We start from the raw sequence: 20,711 nt of genomic DNA on the forward strand, positions 1-20,711 counted from the left end.
TGTACCTTGCAAATCAAGAAGCAGCCATAACTATAGAAATTGGTTGAGAAACTTCATAACATTAATATAAGCCAATAACACTGTTTCTGAATCTGGTTCAAATTTTGATCAAATTCAGCCCCGCAGTCATCAGAAACCTGAGACAGACATGAAATAAAAATCTTGGAAATGGCAAGTTGCACCCACTGACTAATCTAGTCTTATATGGGACGCTTGGGTAGCGCTGTGAACAAAAAGGTTCTCTTCTTGCCCCCACCCTCTTTTGAACATAGACTCAGAGACTATGATTGGATTAAACTAACTGCAGGTGCTAATGAGCATGGTGTGCAAGATGGAAGTGGTGGCTCTCAGCATTTCCCCAGTCCTGGGAATTATTCTTGGCTCCTAGCAATGCTTTTGAAGAGCTCCACTTGGCCACAACAGGAGGCATCCCTCACCTTGTTTTCTTCCTACAGCATCTCTCCCATGAGCTTTACTCCCTCCTGTGGCCAATGTCACACTGCCTTGGTCAGTGTACCCCCAAAAGTTGCTGGCTACTTACTTGCCTATCTCACATTTGTACCCCAATTTATTCTGTGCTCATCAGAATTCAAGAATTAAAAAAAAAAAAAAATCAGTAGTTTTTCCTCATCAGTGGGAAATACTTCACACAGAAAATGTAGGTGCCATAGGAAGCAGTTTGTGCATTTTTTCTTAATAAAAGTCATAGTGATCAAACTCTTTAAAGAACACTTTCAATCTAAAATCAAAAACAAGCCCAGTCAGAGATGACGGAAAGCATAGAGGTATTTTTTGTCACACAGGAGGTCCTACCGTTTTGCTATCCTCTAGCATGGCCCACAAGCCAGAGGATGCTGCTACCTGGCATAGAAAACACTGTACAGCAAGTGGGTGCTTGTGAATGCTATGAACACAAGTTGTGGGAGACTGCCTGCAAGCTCTGCATTACCCTAATGCCAGGGCTTAGGAAACAAATGGTATTTGTCAGCAGTTAGCTTGGAAGGCAACAGTTATAGTGGGTAAAGTTATTCACTAACTGCTTAGTGGCAAGGGGAGCAGGAAATCAGATCTCCATGATTTAGCAAGGGAATTCAGTTTAAAAGTATCAAAAGCTTCAAGGTAAAGCAAAGCTCGTCTGTTCCAATCAGTTATAAAATTGTTTTAGGTTGCACTCAAAATAAAATTGGTCACTACCTTATTGGGAAATACACTATGTTTTAATTAAACGAGACCTGCTACTGGAGTGAGTGCAACAATTATTCCCTTCCAAGTCAGATAACAGCCCAGAGCATTTTTTGATTTATTGAATGTGATGTGGTAAATGAAAAAGTAAGACAATCTCATTAGTTTGGTGGACAGGACACAAGCTGATACATTCTGTGCTGGCCAACTGAAAAATGAGAAAGGGAGTTACCCCCCCACCAGGGCTCAGTGCAGAGAGCTTTGCTTGCAGCCTCTGGGTCTATTTGATGCCTAGGACATTGTGGGCTCTTTTCATTGCACAATTCATTCCTCTTCAGTCAGTTTAGTCTCAGCAAAAAGGGACAGTCAGAGTTAATAGGGAAGCAATGTCTTCCCTGTAAGAATAGAAATTAAGAGCTTGATTTTAAATAAGGATAGTCAAATCCGGCTAATTATCCCACAGTAAAAATACACCTTTTTTGGCAATGAAGACAAGTCCTTGAGGCAGCTGCGGGTAGCTATATTAGCTATGCTAATTGAAGCTGCTGCCTGTGCCTTCTGACAGCCCAGGCCAATCCCTTCAGCTGAACAGCATCAACATACTCAAGTCAGAAGTTTTTGTGTATGGTTGGGATTTGAGCCAAGGGCACAAACTGAGTCGTATTTCAAGTTAACTCTGCAGTACAGAGAAGCCTGGAGCCAGGAAGTGTTTTGCTGACCAAAGCCAGAACAGGGAGTCCTAAAGACATGTGAAGTACAGTAATTTCACGAATACAAGCCGCACCAATTTGACTAAGATTTTGCTCCTAAACCGGAAATGCGGCTAATAATCAGGAGCGGCTAATACAACCTCAGAAGTGCCTGCCAGAGTGCTGAGCCGAGCAGCTGCAAAGTCGGCATTTTGCGATTGTTACAAATCGCTACTTTGTTGCACCGCGGGTGGAGCCTGGCTCCGTGTAGGCAGAACGGGGGGCGGGGAGAGAGGCGGGAGAGCTCTCTTTCCTCCTCTGCCACAGCCCAGGGGAGAGACGGGGGGGGGGGCCCGGCGCCGCCATTGCTGCAGCTCGGGGAGGAGAGGGGGGACCCGGGCCGGCCCTACCGCGGCCCGGGGAGGAGAGGGGGGACCCGGGCCGCCCCTACCGCGGCCCGGGGAGGAGAGGGGGGACCCGGGCCGCCCCTACCGCGGCCCGGGGAGAGGGGGGGGAAGCCGGCGCCGCCATTGCTGCGGCCCAGGGAGGGGGGGAGAAGCCCGCGCCACCATTGCTGTGGCCCGGGGAGCCGACGGGAGCCCCGCGCAGCCATTGCCGCGGCTCGGGGAGCCGACGGGGTGCTTTGTCCCTGCCCGCCGCCGCCGCGGCAGGAGCGGGGAAACTCCGTCCCTGCCCGCCGCCGGCGCCACGGGCGCGGGAAAGCTCCGTCCCCGCCCGCCGCCGCTGCCGTAGGAGCAGGGGAAGCTCCGTCCCTGCCTGCCACCGCGGGGCAGCGCCGACCCGGGGTGACCGAGCCCAGTGGCAGCGGCGGCCGGCCCCGAGCTGCAGCACCGTGCTGGACCACCTGGCCCCGTCAGCGGCCCCTAGCGGGCCGAGCCTGCACAGCCTTAGCTCAGCCAGTAAACCCCGCCCTCCCGCCGTTCTGTTAATAATTGCACGCGGGTCCTCGCTGCGAACGACAGAGCGGCTTATATTCGTGTGCGGCTTATCTATGGACAAAAACCAAAATATTTGCCAACACCCAGAGATGCGGCTTATAGTCAGTGCGGCTTGTATTCGTGAATTTACTGTACTTCCTTACTTGTAGGACTGCATGATAGTGTTAAATTACTAGAAATGATGCACAATGGATATGCAGAGAGCCTGTGGTAATAGCTCAGTAGTGTTATGAGTAAACCAGAAAAAAGGGCTTCGCATTAAACCCTGAATCTTATGTGCTTTCTCTTTTCCTAATTAAATCTTAGACCTAAACCAAATCATAAAAATATCATTATGGATTACATGTCTCTTATGCCTCCAAGCTTTCACAAAATTATTTGCTTTATATACATACACTTGCCATCCTCTCCATATAGCTCAATAAACACTTTTCCAAGCCCTACAGTACTAGACAAATTCAAACTTGAATGACAGTTTCTATGGCAGTCTTCAGATTATTCTGTAGATGCAGCACATGCAATGTCTTCCTTCAATAAAGAAGAAATAAAGTGCAATTGAAATCTAGCACTTAACCATCACCAGTGCAAAAGAAAAGACTATTCAGATAAAGTGAGGATCATCTTCTGATGTTTATATAAGACAGGGAGGTCTTAGGCAAATCTCAAGAGTTCTTAGGGAATGTGATGGTATAAATGATAATGATCAAGTTCCATCTCTCTAATCTGCATTAAATCCACACAAATATGAAAACAAGCTTTTTTTGCTACCACTAGAAGAAATTTCTGAGTAGACACTAGGAGCAGGTCTAATGAATAACAAGGTGGGGATTTTTTTTTTGTTTTGTTTTTTTCTGCACAGCCTCTTTCCAAGGCAGAGTCACTCTTTACCTTTTTAGGTAAAATGCACCCAGCAGGGGATGTACTACAGTTCATCATGTGAAACCTACTTACGCTGACAGAAACTAGAAATAAAATGGTTTTCCCACTGCAAGAGTATCTTCCCACGTAAATTACCATATCCAGCCTGTTCCAACTTAATATCAGTTTCTTTGTGATAACATGGAGTTGCCAAGCAACAGAAAAGACAGAGTCACAGCTCTGGGCAGTCAGTCAAAAGCTCATTGTCAGTCCCCCTTCTCAGGACATTCTTTTTCTAGACTTCGCTGCACTTTTTTACCATATTTCTTCCTAGGCAAAAAAGCTAAGCACTGCTTTCCTTTTTCTGGTTTGGTGTTGGTTTTGGGGTTTTTTTAGCAGAGCTTAGGAATGCTAGAGTTTATTTTTGTTCAAAACTTTCTATTTCAATATCCTGTTAGAAATTTTCTGTCCCTTTTAACCAATAACAATGCTGTGTAGTGTGCTTACATCGTCAAAATGCAGCCTGGGAGAAGACAATTTAATTGGCTGTATTCATTTCTTTGAAAGTTTCATTAAAATCTCTCTAACTGTTCAGTGTAAAGGGGTTTTTTCCATTCTCAATACCCTGATCTACCCATTACCTTTGGCTTGTTCCCTACAAAATTGCAAACTAGGGTGGTCATAAAGGCTTATAAGGATATCCTGGCAGCGGGATAGATTATGCCTATCTTCCTTTTGCTTTAATGATTTTTAGATATTTTCATATATCACCACAAAAAGAAGCACAAAAAAGCTCTAAGAATAATGGAAAGAAACATACAATACTTTAAAAAGTAGAATTTTCTTTCTCCTTCCTACATATTTTCAGAGAGATTCCTTAGCTCTGTTCAGATCTAACGTTTCAGGAGATTTTATGGAAAGTCAGAATTAACTTGGTTGTGGTTTATTGGCTCCGAGTTTCTTCTGAAGAAATTTAACATTTAAAACTATTAATTCTAGTGAGCTTGATTTAGAAGTAAAACATCTTAGCCCAGATTTAGTAGGCATTTGGGCATAAATATATGTTATTTTGGAGAGCAGACAAATGCCTTAACATCAAATTTGTTCTTGCTCTATTCGTTTCCTGTTCCATTTTACTATGGGCTTGACCTCCAGATAATCAGTGAAAACACATTAATTATGGAAAAGTCATTTTAATTTACACTAAGAAGCACCTCTTACTGAAAGGCTTCCTTTGTTTCGGTGCTTCACAGTCCACGTAACTTTATTTGATCCCTATTTTTGCATCCTGTACTAATTTGTATCAGCAAATGTTCTTCCCCACAGCTATTAAAACAATGGAGCAATATTGCTTGAAGTCAACAGATGGCACTGAAACACACTGTCTCAGTTTGGGAAGAAATCTACATGAAAGTTGGGAAAAAATATTATGGGAAAGATAATGGGTGATTCTTTTATACGAGAGAGAAAAGGACAGGAAAGGAATAATAATAGCATTTTTTTCCCACTGATGTTATGTATTTTTACACCACTATTGAAAAAAATAACCAAAAAACCCCATTTAGGAACTAAAAACCTGACAGTAAAATTGATTATGCAAATGCATTATAATTTTTCTTTCCTTCACATCTTTTACTGGCTGCAGATTATTTTCGTTCAAAATATGGCAAAGAAGCTTGCAGTACGCTTGTAAGTTATATTTCTAGCTTTGAATCACAGTTGGGTAGAAATGGAGGACAGCAATTCAAATGACTGGGTAAATTCACTGACAGTAATTCAAGAGGAGTGAGATTATTCCAGCTACTGACTGTTTGATCCTCAAACAACTTCCAGATGTTTGCTAATGCATCCATGATAACTCTTTCCTATTTCTTTAATAGTGACTTCTGAAAAGGATTTTTTTCTCAAAAACTCAAAAAAATATGTGTGAAAAGTATGTATATATACATCTGTATATATATACACAAGCAACAGGAAAAAACATATCATTATATAATTTTTTTATACATAGCTTTTTTTCTAGCAGATTATACTGCAATATAGATCTGTTGGGTGTTCTGAAGGTTTGTCAACAATAAATTCCAATATATTTTTTAAATCTAATAATAATGAAAATACATGACAGTAAATATTTTAATTTATCTACTTAAAATAGAACTCCGTTCTAACTCTGAATTTTAAAAACACTAAAAAGAGATCACTAAAAAAGTTTTGGTTTGGTTTTTTTTTTGTATTTTAAGAGAACTATATTAAAAAGTTTGAGAAAAAATAATTTAAAGCAGATTTACTTTTGTTGCATTTACTGAACTTTGCCTGCTTGTGTACCAGATTTAGCTTTTGCATAGATCATATTACAGCAATCCCTTTCTAATTAAAAATGAGACCTTCTGAAGACTGAAGGCTTGGAAAAATTTGAATATTTGTTTTCAAGGGACATATTCTGTAATATGAATTATTCTGAATCGCAAATCAGCACCACAGTTGGTGGTGATAGTTTTAATAGCTATGCATGTATTTATATGTATTTACATGAGACCTGTTAGTGTTGTTTTATTAGTAAGTGCATGATGAATGTTAATATTTTATTGTTGGTTGTAACGAGAAAGTGCAACAGGAAAATAAAGGACCAGAGCTCCAGCAAATGATTGCAGAAGCTAGACAGATGAAACTTGCATAAAGCTTTTATATTTTGCAATATAAAAAAATAAAAATGTGTTCATTTACACTGCTGAGTTTAGTTTTTATATTTTCAGAGAGAAAAAATTTAAAAAAACAAAACTTCTATCCTGACCTAAATCAGCTTAAATTTAACTCACAGTTCTCATAATTCACTCACACCCAGAGTCCGAGGCCATAAACCAAGCAGCACCTGTAGGTGACTGGCCCAAGCAATGCCCCCTTCAAACACAGAGAATGGTGTTACTGCTGCACACACAGCTCTGAAACAGCAGCACATCTTGCTGGGTTTTGCTCATCTTTTACTGTGCTGTATCATCACCAGTCTATGAAGCTGTATCCACCAGAGGCCCTCAAACTCAGGCAGTCATTCTTACAATGAACTGCCTTTTCAGGCAACATAAGAGTAAAACATTCTGGAGTCAGTATAGCCAAAGTATAGCCAATGGATGATGAACATTAACCCAAAATCAGAAATTCAAGGCAAAAGGTCACTTAATACCAAAGTCCTCAGAAAGGGAATCCAACTTCTGAATCACACTATGCACACACCACCTCCAAATTGCCATTCTCATCGTAAAAACTTTTCCCCAAGCCTTTCCTGGAAGCCCTCCATGCTAATCTGCACAAATTGAAAGAAATCTTTCCTTTGTCGGAGAATAAAAGTGATTCATTCACTGCATAATTTAATGGTCTGGAGAATCAGGTGGTGGAAGCAGAAAGGCATGTAGAGGTAATTGAGTCTGAAATCATTGATCTGAAGAAAATGGAACCAAAGCATAAATCCATTGCCAACTGTAATCAGATCTTTTGCTCATAGAAGGAATAGAACAAATAGAAAAACAGGTACAGTTGAAGACAGGATGGAAAGGGATGTCTCCCAGAGGGAGCTTGCTATTGACCCTTACAGGACTTCCAGAGACCGAGAAAAAAAGAGGGCATCCAGAAAGGTTTCCTCTGAAATCATGGGACTGATGAAAAGTAAACTGTTGGTATTCTTTGCAACTAGAGCAGAGCAAACTATTCACCATAAATAGGTTTTTTGCTGAAATGTAGTCTCTTTTGGACATAAATTTTCACACAACACATTATTTCTACACGGCTACTACTGCTATAAATTATTTGACAAGTGGTTTAGGTAGAAATATTTTGGTACATCATCTGCTCATGAAACTACATGCTGGAATGTGGCTTGAGGATTAGATACGTTAATCAAAAATTTAAAGGCACTCTGATTGAAACCCCATGCACAGTTTTATTCCCTGAAAGAAAGGAAAATTACTTTTAGAGTCTGTTGTCCAATTTTAAACATTTTTAATTTTAAATTCAACATTATTTACTTTCCCATTAAAATCTCCAGAATCTATTGGAAGAAACTATTTGTCTTAACTATAAATAGTCAGCTTGACAATGTTGATTAACCATGAACCTGCAACTTTAAACCTCTATAGGGTGACTGACAGCAAGAAGAATGTATTTATTTTACAAATAGGCTACGAGTGAGACCATGCCAAATACTTAATTCTACAGATTTGCCAATTTCATGGATCTACAGTCTGGCTACATGGCACAAATTATGTTGAAAATGAGCTGCACAAAAAAATTACAGATATTCAATAATGGAGAATAGGATAAATTCTACTTCTGGCTCCTCAGATGTGTCAAACAAGTAATTGAAAAATTTCTGTGTGATTGCTCCAGCTTATGCCCGTTTGTCATCTAAAAATTTACCACTTCAATATATCAGCAAATAGTGGCTAAAAGATTATCAGTGCATCAAACAGCCTCTGTATTAAGCACTCTAACTGAAGTATAATTCACTAAGAGCTTTGAACTTGCTTCAAGTTCCAAAAGAATGGGAAAACAAGAAAAGTTTTCCCAGGTTGCATTCTCCAAAGCAGTCCAGGAATCTAGCTCTGGGGACTGTTCAGCCATAGGAGAATCCTTTGGGCAACTGTAGTGGTGGTTCGTGAGATGATGCAAGTTTCATCCAGTGAACTTAACAAATGGGCTCTTACGTAATGTCTGCTGAACCAAAAGAGTTACATCTGCACTTCTAATTGGCATAATGGTTTGATTATTTGATCAAATGTCTCAAAATGCTGGTTGCTTTCAATCCTCCGACTTTGGTTTTAAAAGAGTTTTCATGATAGCATAAAAAAAAAGCTTAAAAAGGTGACTAAAATTCTCAAATCCCAAATGGCAAGTGAAAAGAAGTGATAATAATTTTAGCACATACTTTGAATTTAAGACTAATATATTAAATAGGAATACTTGAAGATGAGGTCTCAGTTATGCTGACCTTCATCTTTCAGGATATAGGAACAAAACCAGTTCACCCCTTTCTGTACTTTAGGACCTTCTTCACAACCTAAGGTTAGTGGAAAACTAAGGTTAGTGGAAATACTTCAGTGGTGGTTTTGGGGTGTGTTTTAAAAGGCAGATGAGCATTGCAACAGAGTTCACTCTCATTTGAGAATATTCTAATGGGTAGTTTATCCCTCTGAATTCCTGCTTGAAATCTGCCCCAAAGTAGACAAAATATTTTTTCTGAGAAATGTTACTAATAATTTTTTGGGCAATACTTTTTTTAGAAAAAATTCTCTTCTGTTTCACAAAAGAGAACATGTCTAAGGGACTCCAAGTGCACTGACCCTACAAGCTTTAATAAAAATGCTGAGCTGCAGGACTGAAAACCACCACAGAAATAAAAAAGGCCAACACTTTTCATAGAAAGACATCAATTTTACCATAAGAGCAGAAATCTATGAAACAGGTACATGGAAGAAACAGACTGTAACTAGTAAAAAGCTTGACAGAAAAATAATTCCATTTTTTGGAGGGAAGAATGTAGCACCATCAAAGACAGTAAAATAAGACAACAAGCAAGAAAATAGAAGAAAATAGATATTTAAATGTTTTTGAGTAAGAAACTTTAAATTTATCGTTCTCATCGTTTGACTTTAAATTTATCGTTCACATCTAGATTAGTAAAATGAAGTGTTTACATGATCTACACTGAAAAACAAGTTGGTCTGCTAAGATTTTATTTTTAACCTTTGAAATAACTGGTATTTTAAAATGTTAAAAATAAATATTGATGTCTTCTCTGTGAATGCGATTTATCTATACAGGGACTTCCTGAAAGTCAAGTTATCATTTCATGAGACCTTACTGCCTTAAAATTCTTAATTGCTGATCTAAATATTTTCTGTAATCTTCTGCCCAATGGACAAATCTGTTGAACTAGTTATAAAGGGCTTTTTCATGCACTTTCAGTCACCTTAAACAAAAAGGCCTGACAGGAGATACTGATGCTGAAAACAAGTTTCATAATTGGCTGAAAGTTTATACCTGATGTTTCTCCCAGAAGAGCACAAGGGCTCCTTATTAAAAACATAATAAAGGTAAGGATGAGTTCTTTGTTTGGTACAGTGGAATATGATGACAAATTAAAGAGTTGTTCAAACAGATCAGATTTAGGAAGGCCAACAGCCAAATCAAACAGTGCGGGCTGGTAACATGGATGGGAACAGCAATTATCATGCCTCTGGGGATGATGGATTCAAATTATAATTCTTGCACTTAGTTCTATATCTGGGAAGAGCTCATATGCCAACAAACTGATTTTAGCTATAACTTCCCTTATTGTCCTGCTACAACACCTCTAGGGTTCTTCTGTTAGTAGAAACAAAGTAGTCCATTGCTTACAGGAAAAAGATTTAAGGATAAAAGATGTAAGAGAAAGGGCAAATTTATTGCAGTTTTCTATATACAATACTACAACCAGTGTAGCTGCTGCAGTTTCAGTAGTTCAATGAACGTTTCACGTTATCCATAAAAATCAGCCTCGCAACAGCACTGCAAACTTGCAATATTTGGTTATCCTACCATCTTCCATTCCTCTGATTCCAGGCTTGTACATCACATAGTTCATCAGTTCTGTATTTTAGTTCCCTTTAAACTCTGGGGCATCTGCCATACAATCCCATCCTTCGTTTCTTTCTTTTTTTTTTTCTTTCCCTTAAAAATTCTCTAAATATTTTCCAGTCAAAAATCAGCCCACAGATACATCTTCTGTGCCAGACAAGATTATGCAGTGCCTAATATGTACTAAGAGCCCTTTAATATAGGTCATGAAAGCTTTTCATAAAGGAAAAAATTGTGAACAAATTAGGCTGTACTTTCTCACGTTGGCTGAGTTTGGGGAAAAAAATAGGTTTGAAAAGCTGAGAAAAGTCTGAGTAGCCTGAAAAGTAGATCTGTGAGGCAACATTTTCGTTATTTGTGTCATGTTCACCTGAAGAACGACCCATTGGCAGTGTGCCATGTGCCTTAATTATCTGGCTGCCAACTTTATTTTTGGATGCCAAATGTTCCTCATGGTTTGATTCCAGATAAGTTCTTTCTTACATAGTAGAGTGACAGGTGATACTTGATTGTAAATGCCAAACATTCCAGTATCATACTGAAGTTTGAAAAAGGAGCATAAATTTTTCATACAAACCTCTCTGAATGAATGGCACAAGAATTAAGAAATTACAACCCACCTTTCCACATCATCATACAGGCAAGATGATTTTACAGGTAAAGTAACCCCTAATTTTTGCATCCTAAAGGAGGATGGTTTGTACAAAGGTTAAAATACCTCTAAGACCTCTTTCATCATGTATGATACATGCCAGAAATTTGCTATGAGGTATTATTATCTTTTTCAAATCTCTTTTTTCTTTTTAAATGCACACAAAAACCTGGAACCAATGTATGTTATTTCACAGCTGTGAATACTCTACTAAAGTAAACTATTTGCAGTAGTCTTTGTTGAGAAACTATGCTTTATTCTTAAGGTTAGACAGTCAGGAAAATGAGTATTCTTCTAAACACATTACTGTAACTGAGAACACAGAGACAATCTTAAAACAGCAACAATTGTAATAAACAATAATGGTTTTAGTAATAGACTATATTTTTAAATGTCAGTAATGGTATTTTTAAACAAAAAGCTAGCAATGTACTCTAAATGTGTGCTATGAGGAATGTTAGCATGTAGCTGCCAATCTCAATGAATGATTTCACTGTTGAATTATGAAATCATTGTGTTTGGTATTATTACACACATACAATCCCGATCTGATTCAAATCATGTTCAAGAAGAATTTCAAGCAGCCTGAGCTCATCACTAACCCTAGGTCAAGCAGGGTTTATAGATAATTATTTAATAAATCTATGGATTATACCTAGTTCTAACAGTTTCTATCGTGTTATTCTTTGCTCATTGTGACAAAAGCGTGGTTAAGGTAGAACAGAAAACATTGATTTTTCTTTTTCTCTAAACCATAGAGATATGCAAGAACACACCCACGTACCATTTTCAAAGAGATGAGCACAAAATGTCATGTACATGTTCTTTTTTCACATCTGTTCTACAACTATTCACTTAATGTTTGTTGCTATAGATCAACTCCTGATACTTGTTTCCAAAATACTTGTTTTCTCCTGGACACAAGAAAGCATATGACAAATCCTCTTACCTTTAGCAGGTAAGTTTGGCAGTCACTGACATAATCATACTCCAGTCCATCAAAGGTGTAATAATGCCTGTCTCCATAAATGGTGCACACAGCAGGGCAGGGGTAACTGGTGCAGTTGAAGACTCCTCTCCGACAAACACTGTAAGGAAAACCAACAATCAGTATCTCCTCATAATTTGCTGTATATTGTATATATATTGTATATATATATAATGTATATATATGTGTGTGTGTATGCATGTATATATACTGTATATATATGTATATATATACTATATATATTGTATATATTTGTTATATTTTCAAGAAAATGCTTTCTTGTGTTCTTTATTTCAAATCATACAGAAGTTCACGAATGGAATAAAATTCTCACACCTTGAAACAGAGAGCTATACTGTGAATTGCTTCTGAAGATACTGGCAAGCAAGTGTTCAATATTTTGCCATTAGCTCATATGTACAATAAAAATACATTAAAAATAAATGCAAAATCTCAAAATTTGCCGGTTTATGCAAATATTTCCATCACTGCCTCCAGTGTAGATAAGGCACCATGCCACAACATGCTCATTCCTAAGACATCAGTAGTCTATTTTTTCTAAATTTGGATAAAGGTCTGCATATTTTCAAAGGAAAATACCTACAGCTGCTACCTGTAAGATTTCTGGATATCAGACAAATATGGAATGAGTTTAAGAAATTCATGTTGATATTTTGCAAGATTACTTTTCCTGTCAGCTACATTCAATGGCTTACACAAATTTGTATGAAAGTAGTGCTATTTTTGCTTGTGTAACTGTAAATCCTCAGTTGATTTGTCAGTGTTTTTTAAGTGATTAAAAGCTACCATGCCATTTTTTCATTATTAAATATATACTTAACTAATATACATATTTTGGCTAGAAAATTAGCATAGTTCTCTTTTTCTCCTCTGTTGTCTTTCATTATACTCTATTCTGCAAAATTCCACATCTTCATTTTAGAGACTAGCAAATATGTGTGGAATTAAGCATTTGTTCTTGACTGCTTTTTAACTTGGATATCTTCAGCTTCCTTTTCAGATCTGAAAAGGTACTCACCCGGAAATCTTCTTGCTTATCCAAGTCTATTAGTAAGCCTAATAAAAGATACATCCTGTAACTATCTATAAACAAGCATATATATATTTTCAAAGTACTCAACACATTTTCTGTATCAGTTTCATTTTGAGTCTAGATCCAGGTGCTTTGAAAGTATGCAAAATGAACTCACCAGGTGTAACATGGAGTAGTTATCACTTCTCCTGACAGAAATTCTCGGTCTTTCCAGGTGCAGGGACAACTGTCAGGAATATAACATTTCCCTCTGTGCTCAGCCATCCTTCAAAATAAAAAAATTATTAAGATGAAAGAGTAAATCCAAAAGATCAGTGTAACTGAATGTGTAGTGTGTTGTTGAAACCCCACCAAGGGCAACCAGTCTTCCATCCAGCCAAGTAAAACTGTTTCATCAACAAAAGCTGTCCAAATCAAACAATCTCCACTGTGCACAGCCGAAGACCTCACCGAGCTCATAGCTGCAGGTCTCCTTCTATCTAGAAAGGGGTATGCTGATGTGGGCTGTAGTTCCCATGCAGGACTGTAGGTAGTGTAGGTATTTCTGTCTGAAAACTCCAGAGCATCTGGATACGATTCAAGCTGCTGAAGTCGGACTGCCCTTCCCTCTCAGCTGCTCTCCTGTCCTGCTGTGCCAGGAAAGCAGCTGGACTGGATTGCCTGCTCCTCTGCACAGACAGGTCCTGTCCTGTTCTGAGTGCAGAACAGTGAACTGGCCTGTGGTACCTGCTGTACAGTTTATGATGAGCAGTGGGGAAGGTTGCTTGCCTACATAAGGGAAGCTGAAACAATTAACAAGGTTAAGACAAAACAGGCATTTAATGCAAAAACTGTCAAATATAATTAGATCAATAAGTGACCCTGATATATGATCAACCTCATGATGCTATCTCATTTCCACCCATTTAGCAATTTTAACTTTCTTAGCAAAAATTTTACTGCCACTCCCAGTCCTTTTCTTCAGGAGACCAATTCCTGGAGTTGTCACACAACACGTGGCTCTGAGTACAACCTAGAGATTGTTTCACTCGAAGTTGAAAGGAATACACAGTTTTGTTTTCTTCATCCAATTACTAGTTCATTAAACAGTAATCTAAATAAAAGAGTGTTCAGAAAATTTCTTAAGGGTAGGAAAACACTAGAACAGGTGGCTTGGAAAGGTACTTAGTCTCTGTCAATAAAAGCTAAATGCCTCCCAAGAATAACATGGGTATTGCTGATGCTGCCTAAAGGACCATTAACTTAGCCCCATGAAGTCCCTTTCCATACTACTCAATGTTTCTGCAATTCAGTTTAGCCTCATATCTCCATCTCAGTTTAAGGATGACTTTTAGTCTATCTTTGGGTGTCTTTGGATTATCTTTGAATTTACTATCATTCTCAGCTCATTTCCTCATGAAAAATTGGGCTGTTACATTATTCAACTTCTAAAATACATCACAGACTTCCAGCATTTCTAATTCTTTGTCACCTCTTCAAATACTGACTAAGAGAATGACAAGCTGTTGTGCAAGAGCTTTAACAGAAAATGTAGACCATTTTTTGCATACTAGAGTCCATCATTTCATGGTTTTCCAAAGGAAAGGGTTTCAATATCATGTACAAACTGCTCTACTGTACAAGCACCATAAATAGCCAGGATGCCAGAATAATATAGCAGTCTCCAGGGGAATTCAGGATTCCACCCCAAAAGCTTAGGTCATTCAGTCAAACAATGGGTAGGGGTAGAAATAAGGTGGGAAAGGAGATCTGAAGAGAAGAACAGTAACTTAAGGGAATTTTTAAAACTACATTAGAGACAAATGTCTCACAACAGGTTTTTAATGACTTGTCTACTTAGATTTAATAGTAGGAGATACATGGTTAACATTTTCTTGCATAAAAAAAGAGACCTTTTGAAACTAATTTTTAAGATAATACAGTTGGTCCCTTCTCAGTTAAAAACCATACTTGCTTATTGGAACCATGAGGCTGAAAAGGATAATTAAGTACAAATTAACAACAAAGACACTACTAAATGCACTAGGTATTATACACTTACTTTTCAACCTAATAGCAAAAAGACTGTATTCTATTATTTGACAGAAACTTAGGATTTTGCCTCTCTGTACTCATGTTATATTTCAGAAAATAATCAAGTAATACTCAAGTTGAAATTGTATGACTGTGAGAGCAAGGCTTTAGCTCTGGTTTTTAACTCTTATTTTAGTTTCTTCTAATTTTCAAATGAACTTTCAAGTCAATACTGCCAGTTTAATTTCATGCAAATATTATGGTGATGTTACAGTGTATTACTAGTTTATTACTTCTACAGATTTATGCCGTTTTTGTGCTAAAAATAATTGTTTATTCCCATAAGACTAATGGTCCTGGAAGCCAAGTTCTCAGTTGAGGCAGAGTTTTAGAAGACCACAGAATACCAGGCAAGAACTAGTGAAATCTTAAATAGCCATGCCTGAAATCTCTATCTTCACCGGTGCTTAGTCATCTATGAACATCACAAGGTGCTGGTAGGGGAATGGTGACAGTCTCATTTATATTCTGATCTGTGCACAACTGATGCACTATCAGGAGACCACTGGCTACACACACAGTGAAAATGGAAAGTTGAGATAAAAAAGGGAGCAATCCACCTGAGATGAGCAGCAATTACAGCAATTTGCACAGCATATTTGATTCTTCAATCTGAAAGTGCACATAATAGGTTTCAGGGGAGGGAATGAAAACTAATGGAGGGAGTGTGATTGATCCTGACACAAACTACAATAGAAGTTTTTAGATTTTACACTTGGATTTGACCCCTGCCAAGCTCAGCAGACTGCTTCTGAGCACCAAATCCAAATATACAAGCTGAGAAAACAAAAAACAGGACAAAGAGAATGAAGGGAAATAGGGTAGAAATCAATCCATACACCTGCCCTCCTAGCCCCAGACTGGGCATTGACATTGTAAACCTGAGTAGAAATTTAGGTGAGACAAAGATTTGGGCAGCAATAAGCAGGAGCATAATGGTTTACATCAAATATTTTTTGCTTGTCATGTTTGTTTTTACATTCAAATAAACTGTATTGTGCCAGTAGTGGAAGCTATCTCCTGTCCAGACAGTCCCAAATATCAGCCAATTGGAATGGTAGCAAGCCGGATATCTGATGGCCTTTTAGCTGTTACTGTGCGTCTGCAACAATTTATAGAACAATAGTTTCAAAATTAGAAGTGTGCTACCACTGGAATTCAAAAAGCAAAAAAAAAAATGTGCAGAGTTGAACTGTGGAAAATATGCATTTGGCTTGTGCTCCAGGTTGTTCCATGAAAGCTTACCCAGGGGGGCAAATGCAGCCACTTGCACAGGGTGGTGAGGGGACACAGGAGAAGTTCATGGCAAGGTTCGCACAAGAAATCCCACAATTCACACCTGCTGCTGGTAACCCAGGCACTGGAGATCTGCAGTCATAGTAGATTTTTCCTTCAGGGCATATGTGAACTTCAAATGCAAAACGAAGGTTAAATAAGATCAAGCGTTCTTTTACATCAAAAGTTTTCTATTTTTTTTTTGTTCATAGTTTATTTATTTGGATACAAAGGGAGGTTACATTACAGTTCATTTAAGAATGCAACCAGAATAACAGTCTATAACATTACCTATACTACAGACATATAAAATTAATATGCATTCTAATGTAAAAAATAAATATATTAAGCATCTGGACGTATGCATCCTGGATCTCAATCACAGTCCATGCTTAATGATCAAGCCATTATACCTCAGGCAGAAAAAACCCTTAGAAGCGGCATAATCTTCAAGGTACTTCTAAATCCATTAGAAATGCATTAAAAATTTACTTTCTAGAAATCAAGATCTTAAAGCTTCCTAAACATGGATAGTGAGCCTAATTATAGGTATTCCCATGAGAACACATTGACCTAGATGTCACATGCAATTATTTATTTCTTTTAATTTCCCAAGTGACTGAGCAGTACAATTTGTGCTACAAAAAGAGAAGGAAAAACCCTAAGACTATTTGTGCTCCTAACCTCCTATTTTTAAATATGTTGCGATATAAAGCATCTCATAATTTAAATACATATGAGGAGAAAACCAAATTACTATTCATTATCAAATTCCCTATTGTGCAACTTTTATATGGGAAAATACTGTAAATTACCGATGTTCTCTGTAGTAGCTTCAATACATTTCACTGTTCCATTCAAACATTGACTAGAAAAGAAAAGGGAAATGTTTTGTACCCACCATGTTAAAAAAGATGATACAATTCAACTTAATTTAAACAACAGAAATTAAGAGGAGAAAGAGGATTAAAATCCAAAAGCTTTAGTTCTGCTCGATATTTTGTTGTTTTTTTCTAATTCCTGATCTGTAGAGAGAGCCTAAATTCATGGTTTATGTACTAAGTAACTTCCTAACTTCCAGTGAAATAAAAAAGAGCTGAGTATGTCAACCCCTGTGAGAATGGAGGGGCAGGTTATTTAGGATGCAGGCAGTATAACACAAAACCTTATCCACTATGGTTTACAGAATTTTCCAGATATTTTGTTAAAATAATAAGCCACATAGTCCAATTTATACTATGTTCCCTTTACTAAGTGTGAAAAAAAAAAGAATCTTGATACAATAAATTTCAATCTACGTGAGAAAAATTCTCAAACCACTTTAAGTGGTGTCCAAACTGTGATACAAGAAAGATGAAACTCTTGCACTCAAACCTACCAGGAGCCTGTTGGTGTAGGAAGGATTTCTCCAGGCTGAAGGGCTTTGCCTTTGTAACGACAATGACAGCCAGATCTGTTAAAAAAATATTCATACATTTAGGTAGAAAAGCAAGATGAAATGGGATTTAAGGCCCTCTATTTATCAAGCTACTATGATATGCAGGACTTATCATAACATTAACTTAAATCATTAACTCAATCCTTATATGTACAATACTCTTTGAAAGACAAAATCTTAAAGACAGCACTTAGACTGTATTGAATTCAGTGGCAAAACTCTTATCATCTTCAAGAAAGCCAGGATTTTTCTCAATCCCTGTACTTTTTATTTGCTGTTTCTGTGCGTTATTCTAATAGAAAGGACTTTTTCTTCTCAATTATGGGAGTAGAATGAAAACCTGCTCTCTAGAGTAATTATCATAGCAAAATCCATTAAGTCTGTGATAAGAGCCAGATGGGTTAGAAGTTGCAACAGAATTTCCTAGAAACCATGAAAAAATATGCAAATAAGATGTTTGTTCACACTCTCAAGTAGTTAAAAACAGTCTTTATCCTTACAGTATGAACTACACTGATCTTTTCAAAATATATGTTGCAATGAACAGAAATAACTCTGTAACTACCCATGGTGGTAAACTGTAAAATTTTGGGTATGCAACATACAAAATCTATTTTCTCTCATTGACCATTTCCTCCCTTTAACTGAAGAAGTTTGCATTGTGAGACAGAAAAGACACTTCTAGTCCCTCTTCCTATACTCTCCCTTACTTTACAGATTGTTGCTTTATAGATTCCTTCTTTTTTTTTCAAATGCTAAAAACAGGTTATTCACATAAAAGTGCTATCCCGTGAATTTAAAAAGTTTTGCTACCCTTCTCTAAAGAAGTTAGACACATCTGCTCTAAAGTGAAGCAGATGTATGTACACACAGTAACAGATGAAGCCCCACTATTGATCAGTAAGGCAGAATATGAAATCTTCACATATTGTTTGTTACCTTCTCTAGGAAGTCTACATCTTGAGGGAAACAGCAGAAAAGCTACGTTAAATGTTGCTGAAAAGAGGAATAAGTACCCATACATATATTCAATTTTTTATTACTTACATCGATACACAATAGTTGACTGACTCTTCAAAATACTTCCCATCAGGACAATTACATCCTTCTGCACAGTCATCAGCACAGATATTTGCCATAGAAAGTGAAGCACAGGAATGTTTACAAAAAGAAGAGCACTGATGATAAAGCATACCACTGTGACACATCACAGCTGGAGAAAAGAGAGGGAGAAAGAAGGGAGAACAGCATACTCTTAAAATGTGAAAAACAGAAAACAAAGCAGTGTATCATGAAAGCTCAAAAAAGGCAAAGTAGCCTCTTTTTGCATTGGATTTAGTTGAAAAGCATGAGAAAAACATGCTGTTTTATCAAATTCTTAAATTAGAAGTATTTAGATTAAGGTGGGTTTGTGTTAAAATAATTATTTGACTGGAATCATCTCTTTTGTGAACAGCAGCTTTCTATTCTTTCTATATGTTAAATTGGGCATCTATCTAGAAATTCAGGCTTCCAAGAGAGGAAGAATGGTCCACCTAAGGCTGAGACATTGCTATATGCCTTATTAGCTACATACATACGTATATATATATACATACATACATATATATATGTATATATATATACATACATATATATATACACACACACATTAAAAATAGATTATATATACATAACCCTTGTGGGTCTTTCCAACTCATGATAATCAAGATTCTCTGAAATTTTTTGTTTTAAATCATTACAGCATTCTTCTGGTCCAATCACTGCCCACTCTGCTCTGGCCATCTTAGAGAGCCCCTGCCAGCCCAGCTTGCCTTCTCTTAGGGAATGGTTCCACTCCTGCCACTCCCTGGCTATTAATAAAGTGTGGGCTATGGGCTTATGAATTAGGACTTCAAAGAAAGAATTCCATATCTCTCTGTGACCAACAGAAAGGGCAGATCCAACAAAAAGGTAGCTCAGGAGCCACAACTCAGATGCCTAATGTTATCATTTTCCCCCAGTACATCATTACACCATGGTGCAATTCTAGTTTCCAGGAAAAGGAAGCCAACCCCTGTATTTTGTGGAGTGAATGAAATTTATGAAGTCTTACATTTATGAAGTCTTATTTCTAAAAGATATTTCATTATGGAAATTTTACCCACCACAGTAAGAAACATGAGATCTGAAGTCAATGGTGATGCCGTGCTTGCTGCAGACATAAGCATAGTGTGCCAAAGCGTTGCACAAGCAGCTGCTTCCACATTTGCACGCGTCAAAGCGGCAGAGCTGGTAGTACAACCCTGGACTGACGTAGGCATGGCAGGGAGTAAAAACATCTTGGTTGATGATATCACAGTGAGATGCATACTCAGCTAAGAGAAGGTGACATTGTTTTAGCCAGATGCATTTTAATATAACAGTTAGTCAAATGAACAGCATGGAATGTTAAAAGCACATATAGCCAGTTGTGCAATAAACACAATGTCTTTCTGTAAAATTATATGGTTTAAAACTGATATTACAAGCAAATCCCTCAACAGCAAACTCCACTTATGATAAAAATAAGAACTAAAGCAGTTATGCCTTCCTCTTATAGCACAGGAAATTTAATTTCCAAAATAATATATTTCAAAACAATAGTTAAAAGAGTCTCCCAAAGCAATGAATATGATTCTCCCACTTGACATTCATTTAACTTTAACATTGTCAATGGCCATATACTTCTTGACATGTAGTCTCAGGAAATATTGCAAAGCAGAGTTTGAGGGCATGCAAATCCCAAGCTGCCTGTACACCTTCTAATAGCAACAAACCTTTCTCCAACCCTCCAGCCACTGAAGCAGATTATCACCACAAGTGCTGGAATAGCTAAGGAACTACAGTAATTTCACAATTACAAGCCGCACAGACTATAAGCCGCATCTCCAGGTGTTGGCAAACATTTCGTTCTTT

At 37.6% G+C, this 20,711-nt stretch overlaps 1 protein-coding gene across 1 annotated transcript in view; it reads right to left on the bottom strand.

The window, feature by feature from the left end:
• The window catches only part of OTOGL (otogelin like), a 93,206-nt gene that overhangs the window by 44,831 nt on the left and 27,664 nt on the right, over positions 1-20,711 (bottom strand). The window contains exons 19-25 of the mRNA XM_033058455.1: positions 19,922-20,131; positions 18,822-18,987; positions 17,715-17,789; positions 17,152-17,204; positions 16,307-16,469; positions 13,146-13,253; positions 11,896-12,034 (exon numbers count right to left, since the gene is read on the bottom strand). Coding sequence (XP_032914346.1) covers positions 11,896-12,034; positions 13,146-13,253; positions 16,307-16,469; positions 17,152-17,204; positions 17,715-17,789; positions 18,822-18,987; positions 19,922-20,131 — 914 coding nt within the window. The remainder of the gene's footprint in view (positions 1-11,895; positions 12,035-13,145; positions 13,254-16,306; positions 16,470-17,151; positions 17,205-17,714; positions 17,790-18,821; positions 18,988-19,921; positions 20,132-20,711) is intronic.

This window comes from Catharus ustulatus, chromosome 4 (assembly GCF_009819885.2).
Source record: "Catharus ustulatus isolate bCatUst1 chromosome 4, bCatUst1.pri.v2, whole genome shotgun sequence".
Classification (NCBI taxonomy): Eukaryota; Metazoa; Chordata; class Aves; order Passeriformes; family Turdidae; genus Catharus; species Catharus ustulatus.